The sequence below is a fragment of the Copidosoma floridanum genome, unplaced genomic scaffold (assembly GCF_036245765.1).
Source record: "Copidosoma floridanum isolate Cflo_tuat_1 unplaced genomic scaffold, Cflo_Japanese_pri ptg000033l, whole genome shotgun sequence".
In the NCBI taxonomy this organism is placed as follows: Eukaryota; Metazoa; Arthropoda; class Insecta; order Hymenoptera; family Encyrtidae; genus Copidosoma; species Copidosoma floridanum.
Window position 1 is genome coordinate 6,500,884 of NW_028321910.1, and position 11,493 is coordinate 6,512,376.

The 11,493-nt window shown below is 31.0% G+C and overlaps 1 protein-coding gene across 1 annotated transcript in view; it reads left to right on the forward strand.

Annotated features, from left to right (window-relative positions):
- LOC106637679 (protein Skeletor knk) overlaps positions 1 to 5,827 on the forward strand; it is a 177,441-nt gene extending 171,614 nt beyond the window's left edge. The window contains exons 6-10 of the mRNA XM_089597545.1: positions 4,425 to 4,536; positions 4,619 to 4,755; positions 4,830 to 4,965; positions 5,055 to 5,244; positions 5,782 to 5,827. Coding sequence (XP_089453671.1) covers positions 4,425 to 4,536; positions 4,619 to 4,755; positions 4,830 to 4,965; positions 5,055 to 5,244; positions 5,782 to 5,827 — 621 coding nt within the window. The remainder of the gene's footprint in view (positions 1 to 4,424; positions 4,537 to 4,618; positions 4,756 to 4,829; positions 4,966 to 5,054; positions 5,245 to 5,781) is intronic.
- Positions 5,828 to 11,493: the final 5,666 nt, after the last annotated feature.

Sequence of the window (11,493 nt, forward strand, 5' to 3'; positions counted from 1 at the left end):
AGAGTGTAAGGTTGCTTTGAACTTTAACGACACGCACCTATGAGTTCTATCAGTCCAACGTTCCTCTTCGTGTGGGGTAGCGGTGGCTTACCTTAGTGGCTCAGTCAGGTGAGCCACTGACAACCCACTACCCAGCCTAGTGCATCGAGCGAGAAGGACCACTTTTTCACCATAAATGCTTAACAGACATGCTCGTAATTAAATTAAAAAACATTTGGAGATCCAATAGATAAACTCCTTATGAATACGAGTGTTTTTAAAAACTGAAACTACTTTCCACCAAAACTTTTTTATGACCGTTTTATGAAAGGCCCTTTTTTTAGTTTTCTTAGAGGTTTGCGAAAAGCTTAAAACCGATCTTGTGAAAATTTAGTGTGTATATTAAGGGCTTTGATATCAACCTTGGGTAAAGACTTGTGCTCTAAATATTAATTATAACGCATGTTGTTAAATTTTTAAAAAATGACTGAAAATGATAGATGTTTGCAATTTTCGAAAAAACGGCTTAATTTAGTTGTTTCCCAATACATAGGTTAATCTCATATCTTATATTTAGATATACAAAACACACATATCATCTCGTATTTAAAATATCAGAGTGAAATGTGAATGCCTTTGCGTATACTTATTCATATTTAAACATGTACATCTTCTTTCATCTGTACATGTTCATCTGTCTACTTTTATTCATGTGATAATGCGACGTTGCCACGTACGCAATACTTACTTGGTTATCTCCCAAAATCAAACGAAGAGCCCGATTTTGACTCCTATTTCATTAAAACTATGTAGTAAAAAAAACAAAAAAAACAAACGCTTGTGTTTCTTTACTGTCTAAGATAGTTTTCAATAGTTTTTCAATTATTTATAGGTATGTGGTAAGTGACCCTTTCAAAGTAATGGGGCTATCTAGTGTTTGCACCATTACTTCAATATTAAAAAAGAGCATTTATTTGACGAGAATGTTTTAACATAGATTTCAATAAAGACGTAGTAAATTGGTCTCAAATTCTTAACATTTATTTCTCGACGCTCATATTAGTTTTGCTGACAATTTCGTACATTTTTAAGTACTATTAATTATAGAAGCACCTAACTTAACTAATTACAGCCTAATGTGGCTTATTTTTTTTGTCTTAGAATCACACAACCTTTTGATTTTTTACTTTTTGAAGTTATACTTCTGTAGGCACGTTTTGACCTACGGAGTAAATCAACGATTTCAGATTAGTAACCTTGAAAAAAAGTATAACGAAAGTGGATTTTGCTTTGATTCTCTCATTCCACCTGGCCCCTCTTGACGTTTTTCTAGTCCCCACTACTACACAACACAACGTCATAGCACCACACGACACAACATTACCTCACCACACCAAACCACACATTTTGAATTTTTTTTATTTTTCCTTTTAACTAATTTAAAAAAAAACCTCCTTATCCATTCTGCTATGAGCAGGCCTAACAATAAAAAACCGATTACTTGACTTTACCTTACAGTTCGCAACATATTTCTAATAGAAATTCATAATTAATTTTATTTTCATTATACATTAAATAAATACATAATTTATTCAAAAAACTATAATATACAAAGCATATATTAGAAGAGCAGCTTTCGTATGTATTATTAAACGTTTATTTACATATTATTCATTTACTTCCGACAAAATAAGTAAATAATTGTTTATACAATTTTCTTCATTTTTTCATAATTTTCAAAAATTAAAACAAAATTTTTTTGTACTGTTCAAATACAATAATTAATTTTTGTTGCGTTTTCTTTTTTCACAAAATTGAGGAATGTGAAAGGAGCGCAAATATATGCAGCAACGCTGGAAATTACTTTTTTTTTACGCATACTTGACCCCTTTTTTCTTGTGTTATAAAACAAAAAACAAAAATATAGATCCATTAAAAAATGAAACAGGTTTATCTGAAAGAACTCTTCTATATAAAAAAAATTAAGGGGCCTATACAGATCTTGTAAATGTAATTTTAAGTAATTTTCATAGGTTACATGTTAAATTGCAAATTTTCTAAATTAAACATGCGAAGGAGGGTAGAGTTAAATAATCTGCTTTTTTATTGGTATTTTTTATGGTATTTTTAGTATACTTTTGATGCTTGCATAATATCTGTCAAAGAAACCTATGTATAATTAACTTCCTGAAGGGACATCGATTATATTGTATTGGGCCATAATATATTGGTTATAATATTTCAGTTATTAAATATTAGAATATTTACTGAAACCACACCCAACTAACGTAGGTATACTCATTTCAAAGACAATTGCACCACCTTTGTACACAATATTGTTTTATAGAATGTATATTTATATGTATAATTATATTGTACGTCATATTTTCCTTTTTTGGGGCCTTTGCTGAACTTTTTAGGTGTTTGAAAGTAGTACAATTTGTTATAAGTACAAAAAAAAGCGATTATAACTTTTTAAGCTACTGTTAATTTTTCGATCCAAAAAGTTAATTCTACTATACTACCTGTTTAAACTAGTGTTTGGCGCTTTTGTTATCATTTAATTCCTAATAGATTATTAATGTGGTATCAATTTTCACAAGTTTCTTTATGATTAACAGTGAGGTTGTGTATTATTTTTTTAATTTATTTATTAAAAGGCTATTCAGGGCTTCAGGTTATCTAGTGATTGATACTTGTGTTATTATCTAAAGATGAACTAATTGATTTAGTGGTAAGAAAGTACCCCAAGTTATGAAAGCCAGAGTAGCGTGCCACACTTTCAATTTTTCTTGGCGTTGTACTCATCAACCAATAGTGTACATACATCTTGTAAGTCACTTTTTTTTCATACTACAATAGATCTTGTCGAAATTAACTAATTTATAGCAGATAACGCTAACAGATGACTTTTGCATTTACCATAGAGAACATTATGAAACTTGTTTACATTGTCAGAGTTTTTTCAGTACAGATGTATTTTTTTTTAAGTTAGCGTAATCGTTACTTAAGTGTTAATTAATATTACATAGATCTTAGCACACCTTTATCACCACATTAAGTAAGGAAAGTGTTCCAAAATTTTATTACACTTAGGATTTTCTAATAGATGTTGTTAAATATTTAAATGTACACTTACTATATCATGTAAGTATAGTGTACAAAATTTTAGAACGTTTCCCTTTGCCATTTTTGATGTTTTTAATTTTTGAAAAATCCTAAAGACGTTCGGTAGAGATAGAATTTCCCAATGAATTTTTCTGAAAATTTGACCAGACGTTCTTGTTGTTGTTGCAATAAACCTGTCAAAATTTTAAGAGGTTTGTCTGTTTTGTTTTCGAGGTATTACATTTCAAAGCTCAGTCATTTTAACACGGTCGCTCACGGGAAAACTGATTAAAACACAGTTTTAAGCAAATTGGTCCAGTGAATTTTGCCAATTTTTATATATATCACAGATAATGTTATGAGTTTAATGTATACCAAGTTTTGCGACGATTGTCTGATTCGTTAATGTATAAATAAATAAACAAAAGTTAGATAGAAACGCAATGGCAACATCACAAGTAGCGGGAAATTTAAAATGCTCCGAGACGTTAATCAGTACATGTTTTAATATTATTGTAGATATTTACGTATTTTCGTATAAAATACAAACTTATATGTGTGTACGAGCGTATGTTCATCACGCCAACTCCTCCCCATAAGAAAAAAATAACATAATTTAGTAAGACGTTATTTATTTAACGTTATAAAATTTCAAATTTACGATTATTTCTGCTCCTTTCTTATGTGTCGTAGTTTAGAGTTTATACTGTTTGGCTTTGGGAATTTTGATAAATGAAATCTACAAATATAAATTCAATGGTCATAAGTCTTTTTAATTACTTATTTATTCATTTTCATTACATTTTTATAACGAATCAAAGTCAAATACTTACTGCTTTATCACAAAAACATTCAATATACACGTATAACACTGTCGTAACCAACACAGCAGACGAGCAGACAGTGCAGAGTGCTGACTGCAGCACCTGATGCATGTACATGAACACTCACACATTTAATACTCGTACGGCGTTGTCAAATCTTCACTCATCGCTGGTTTCCCCTTGCCCCACAAATGTTTCCCCCCACTATCTCTACCGAACTTCCTTAACTGACCATAAATATAACCTAAGGACAACGTAAAACAGCATTTATGAGACAACGATACGTTGAAATCATTTAACTTTTTTTTGAATGACTAAATATAGTAAGATAAACTGTATATTAAATTTTCAAATAGATACACAAGTTGATTTCTATATAAAAAAATAAGGATCAAGTATGCAAAAGCTCGTATATATAGGTAGATGCATACGAGAGAAATAATGGCCATTCGTACATAAATGTTTTTTTTTTGGTGAATTAATACAATTTTAAAATTTATTTACTGATACCAGGTTATAAAGCAGTCCAAATCAATGCCAAACTGTATGCAGCTTCATAAAAGACTACAAATTGGATGGGATATTTTCGGACCACAAATAACGATTCAACTTGTTGGTCAAATTGGTCTGTACATCTATTTTTTTTTACTTTTCGAATTCTTAAAAATTCATTTTATACTGTCGTTGATGCTTGTAATTTATTACAGCGGAAAACGAATATATGGCATTTGGATTGTCAGGCTCAAACGAAAAAAGCCAAATGGAAGGCGCGGACGTAACTATAGCCTACATGGATGGTACTCGAGGCTACGCTTCTGATTACACTATCACGTCCAAGGCACCGGTAATAACATATTCAAATGTTTTTAAGATGTCTCTCTAGTTTTTTGTTTTTATTTAAAAAATCGAAATCGACAGTGTACTAAAGTACTTGGGCAGTACAGAGGCGTATGCAAGGACGATTTTATGGGTGGTCAAGATAGCAACCAACTATTTACTGCGTCAAGAGAAAATGAAATAACGACCGTTACCTACCGAAGACTGTTAATTTCTCGTGAGTTATTATTTGAATGTCATTTATATTTGAAGAAAAACATAATAATAAAAAACATCTAGAATCACTTTCATTATTTATTTGAGTAGCTGATTTAGGGGATAAAGCATACGTTACAGACCAGCCTATATTTATTGTATGGGCTGTTGGAAAACTAGATGAAAATAACGAACCCAGTTTCCATGACACTTATCCAAAGAGAAACGTTTTTCTTGAGCTTGGTCGTTTGGAGCCCAAAAATACGTGCATGGATTTCACAGCAGACAACAAAAACCTAAGGTTGGTCAGTAGAACCTATGTATAATTGACAAAAAAAAGCTCAGATTTTCGTTACAAGCAATAACTATTTCATTATATGAGATGTAAGATTTACGTTTAAAATATGCCAAATTAAGTAAGACACTGAAATTAATGAGACTTTAATTTTTCTGTGCAAACAGAAAGACTAGATTTTAAATAAGTAAAAAACAAGAATTTCGATCAGAAAAACACTTATGAGATTTGGAAAAAGAGCATCACTATATTTAAATAAAAATCTACAAAACTCAATATTTTAACATCCTGCAGATATCCTATTCAGGGCTACATGGTATCAAAATATATACATAATCAAAGTAAATTAAGGTAAAACCAAAAATATTATCGAATATAAAATTATACAATATTAATAAAGTGCCAGAATAACACGCAATTACGTCGCATTAAGAGCGCGAACAAGAATCGATTACCCATGGGTAATAGTTAATGACACGCCAAACAATAAAACTGCATAATATGTACATACATTGATTAAACAAAAAAAATTTTTATTTTCAGGTCAGGAAAGGGCAAAAACATAGAAAAAGAAACTATAAAAGTCTAACACTATATAAAAACCGAAAAAAAAGAATATAAAAAACATGCATCGAGATGGAATGAGAATTTGATACACAAAAGATGAGATACATAAAATTGAATGGTTTAACATTAAGCAAAAACTTTTTATTTTTAGGACTTAATTTTTAAGTTTCAAGCTGTTAATTAACGTTAGTGTCATACATTTAATTGTATATTATTTTAAAGAATTTTCTCCTGAATGCATTCTTCTCTTGGTCCAAGATTCTTACTTCATCAAAATCAAAAAAGTGCTAAAATTCATTAGAATATTAGGCTGTTGCAGATCTAGAATTATAGTTTGTAACTCATCTAACATGTTTACTCTTGCTAATATTTAGTTGTCTTTGGCTTTGGCCAATATAACAGGTTCCAGAATCACAAAAAACAATGTAAATAATGTCACTTATTTGCCCCTTTAGTGTTCTGTCCTCATATAAACTAAAGATATGGTTCAAAGTATGGATGTACAACATAGAAAAGTTCATGAGAACAGTACGCCGTGCATGAATTTCAAGGATCCCTCTTGTAGTATCTATTATTACAACGTTGAGAAGTTTTATAGAGAATGCTGATTCTAGCTCTAATATTTTTTTGTACAACAAAAAAAAAGATAAGCACTTAAAGCCAGATTCTCCTAACATCCAAGACATCTTTCAGTATGTCTTAAACAAGGGTCCACAAGTTCAAATACTTTGTTAATAATAGAGAAAATTAGAGCTTATTTTCGTGCCGCTGGAGTATGCAAGGAAGAATCAAGACATCTACAAGAGGCAGACGGCTTGCGATATCAGTCAATTATATATGCAGCCTTATATCTCTGGTAATGAAAGTATTTAAAAAGGGGATCAATTAATTTTTTTCTTGTTTGGTAGTAAACTAAATATACAGATTAAAGCTAGAGAACAGTTCTTGTATCTGTTAATGTTATTATTATTCATAATCAGAAAGCAATCATCTACGTAATTTTATCTAAGTGAGAATAGTTTTCCCGCACCATAAAACAATGGACATCTCAAGATACTCAAGTACTATTTGAGCAACTTACAAGGAGCAACAGCCTTCAATACGTGTGCCACAAGTCTGATGGGATACTCCTCTGATTAAATGTAAAGTTATTAGAATTTATTAGAGACTTAAAAAAATTTAAAAATTCTTTTTTATCAATAACCAGAAGCTTTACAAGAGAGCCCAACTTCCTGTTTACACAGTCTCTCATGAGTGAAAAAAGTAATTTAGTATAAAGTGATACTACATCAAACGATTGTTAATTATAGAGAAAATTAGAGCTTATTTTCGTGCCGCTGGAGTATGCAAGGAAAAATCAAGACATCTACAAGAGGCAGACGGCTTGCGATATCAGTCAATTATATATGCAGCCTTATATCTCTGGTAATAAAAGTATTTAAAAAGGGGATCAATTAATTTTTTTCTTGTTTGGTAGTAAACTAAATATACAGATTAAAGCTAGAGAACAGTTCTAGTATCTGTTAATGTTATTATTATTCATAATCAGAAAGCAATCATCTACGTAATTTTATCTAAGTGAGAATAGTTTTCCCGCACCATAAAACAATGGACATCTCAAGATACTCAAGTACTATTTGAGCAACCTACAAGGAGCAACAGCCTTCAATACGTGTGCCACAAGTCTGATGGGATACTCCTCTGATTAAATGTAAAGTTATTAGAATTTATTAGAGACTTAAAAAAATTTAAAAATTCTTTTTTATCAATAACCAGAAGCTTTACAAGAGAGCCCAACTTCCTGTTTACACAGTCTCTCATGAGTGAAAAAAGTAATTTAGTATAAAGTGATACTACATCAAACGATACCAAGAAAAAACCGTAAGGCACAATATGTTAACAGTGTCACTGATGTACTTCATAGAAATTTCAAAACAAATACTGTGATCTTTAAAAAAATTTGTCAAAATAGTCACAGAACCACTTATCTAACCCATTTGTGCGTGATCCAAGAAAAGAAACTATCAATCTTACCGGTTTATCACTCTTATCGACCTAAACAGCGCCATAAGCTTAAGATAAAGAACAGTTATTGATTTGATTTAGGTTGAGCCCTAAAATTTCAGCGTCAAGAAATACACCCCTATAGAACTAAAGATCTACGATCTTCTTAACAGACTTAATGGGAGATAAAATAATTCTTTTTTTTTGTTTCGTTTACTATCTTATAATACATAAGGTCTGACAAAACTAACTTGACCTTGGTAATATAGTCGGCTCTGTAGATGACAACTGTAGAACCACTCTTATCTGCGCCCTTAACGAACAACTCCTTGTGGTGTCCAAGGAACGGTCTTGTGCAAACCAGACAACCGTTAGTAATTTCATTAAAATATGTTAAGCTTTTTTTATTAACTATAGCACCTTTTCATACTGACAAGCAAAAACCTTTTATCTTTGAAAAATAGAATTTTTAAATTCATTCAATACTAGTGTAAACTTAATAGCCCTTATAAAATTAACAGTTGTGTTTAAATTTTTGTAAGTAGTAAAATTAAATCTTGACCTGAGTCCCAGAATGACTTGTACATTTTCAGAAAGGTTAACATCTGTAATATTATGAATAAATCTACTTGCAAGCTGTTTTCTTAACTGCTTGAAAGTGTTAAGCTTATTCATATAATTTTGCAGAATTAAAATACTGGTTATTATATTTAGTGTATTTATTAAAAGCAATCTTATCTAGTAAACTAAAGTTGACAAATTTATGGTTTTTTTTGGTGTAATTTATTAAAAAAGATATACTTTAATAAGCAAGTGTAACTTTTTTTATATTTTTTTTTTTATATTAGAGTGCTCTACGTCTGGCTTCTCTAGTGAGGGCACTACTATGGGCTCTTAGCACTTGGGAGAAGAAAGGGATGAGGGATGGGAAGGCCTCTTATTACTGGGAGGGGGGTAGGGGGAAATCAGGCAATTTTCGCTGCGAGAAGGTCGCCTAAACCCTCTTTGAGGAGCATTGCGTTGTCAAAAAGCACATGTGAAAAATCACAGAGGTACTTGCCCAAAAAAGTCACACTTGCCGGGAATCGAACCACGGTCTCCGGCGTGCCAATCCACAACCTAGCCGACTGAGCCACCGTGCGCTCAGCAAATATAACTAATACCGATATAAACTACGTTTTAAAGTAAGTTTTTAGTTAATTGAGACACAGTCGCAACCCCCAGTATAAAACATGTGTTACCTTTGTAAATAATTGATTCCAGTGTTTAACATTGTATTTTGGACTTTGGTATTATTCTGCAATTGTTCATTGATAGAACGTTAAGTTTTAGAGGAAAAGCCATCAAAACCACGTCTATGCTTATCAATATGTTTAGAACAAAGCCCCTAAAATCTACAAACAAGCAAAAAAATTTTATGCAATTTAATAGAGATCAACTTACAAGTAAGATTAGAATACAGAATGCTTAGCTAATAGGAGGTAAAGTTAAAAGTATGCTACAACTGCCAAAGGAACTGTTGAGAAAAGCATGTAGGATTGAAAAAGAGGTTGTTAATAATAGTGTCTAAAGTAACTGTCCTAACATTCGGCCAAGTTGGTTTATCCATAAGTTGTCCATGTATTCATGAGTAATCAAAATGCTTGCAAAGGCATGCTAGTCCATCGTTTCAATTTTATTAATAAAATTCTCGTTGGTGTTCTACAAAAAGTAGTACCAAACTTATTTTCATACATGTCTGTATCAAATATAATACTGTCGAAAATCTCTCAAGCACTTGACCCTCATTAAAAAATTAATAAATCACGCTTATAATTTAGAAATAAAGCGTGATTGAATTTTAATGATGATCTGCAAAAGCCAATATTATATTGAAATATTTTACAGACGTCCTCTTGAAAATTAAATAGTAGAAAAACATGTTAATATTAAAAGAAAGTGTACGTAAAAACAAGTGGCTCTTTAAATTTAAAAATGTACAATACCAATTAAAGTGCAAGGATAATACGAAATTATGTCACATGAAGCACGCGCATTAAAATTAGTTATACATGGCTAATGGATAATGACACGAAGAAAAAACAGACTGCATGATTTGTTAATATATTTAAAAAAAAAAAAAAATTTTATTTTAGGTCAGGAAAATGCAAAAACATAAAGAAAGAAACTATATCTGAAACAGTATTCTGATTTTGCATAATTATATGAATAAGCTTAACACTTTCAAGCAGTTTAGAAAACAGCTTGCTTGTAGATTTATTTATAATATTACAGATGTTAACCTTTTTGAAAATGTACAAGTCATTCTGGGACTCAGGTCAAGATTTTATTTTACTACTTACAAAAATTTAAATACAACTGTTAATTTTATAAGGGCTATTAAGTTCACACTAGTATTGAATGAATTTAAAAATTCTATTTATCAAATATAAAAGGTTTTTGTTTGTCAGTATAAAAAGGTGCCATTGTAAATAAAAAAAGGTTAACATATTTTAATGAAATTACTAACGGTTGTCTGGTTCGCACAAGACCGTTCCTTGGACACAACAAGGAGTTGTTCGTTAAGGGCGCAGATAAGAGTGGTTCTACAGTTGTCATCTACAGAGCCGACTATATTACCAAGGTTGAGGTAGTTTTGTCAGACCCTATATATTCGAAGAAAGTTAACGAAACAAAAGTAATAAAAATCATTGGATTTATTATTAGGTCTGTTTAGAAAATTGCAGATCTTCGGTTCCATAGAGGTGTATGTCTATCGTTACTAAGATAGAACATGTAAATAATTGCTTCCTAATAATGAATAAACATGACATTTAATAGGTACAAAAACTCTTTACTAGCTTTTATCTGTTTAATTAGTTCTCATTCCAACAAAAAAAAATGAATTAATCTTCTTATTAGATACTTTCGTTACCAGAGATATAAGGCTGCATATATAATTGACTTGTATCGCAAACCGTCAGCCTCTTGTAAATGTCTTAATTTTTTTTGCCTACTTCAGTGGCATGAAAATAAGCTTTAATTTTTTTTTTTGTTTAAAAAAGTATTAGAACTTACCGACCCGTGTTTTATGGCATATTGTAAAACATTTTGGAGGTTAGGAGAATCTTGGCTTTTAGTGCTTATCTTTTTTTTTGTAGAAAAGTATTAGAATTGAGATGAGCATGCTCCATAGAACTTCTTAACGTTTCAATAATAGCTATTACAAGGGGGGTTTTTAAAGTTTATGCACGGCGTACTGTTCTCATAAATTTCCCTACACTGTACATCTATACTTGGAACGATAAGAGAATTATCTTAAATTAAATTTTTTTACGCACAGTGTTAGAGTCATTTCTGTCAACACTTAAAAGTTAACCAATATGTTTAGATTAGAAAAGGACAGAACACCAAAGGGGCAGATAAGTGGCATTGTTCACATTGTATTCTGTAAGTATGAAATCTGTTATATTAGCCAAAGCAAATGACAACTAATTATTCGCAGGAGCGAACATGTTAGATTATATGAGAAACATGATCATAGATCTGCAATAGCCTTACATTTAAATAAAATTTAGCACTCTTTCGATTCTGATAAAGTAAGCATCTTATATCAAGAGAAGAATTGATTCAGTCGGGAATTCTTTGAAACCATCTATATTATAATTTACGACAACAATGTTAATCGACAGCTTGATAGCAAAA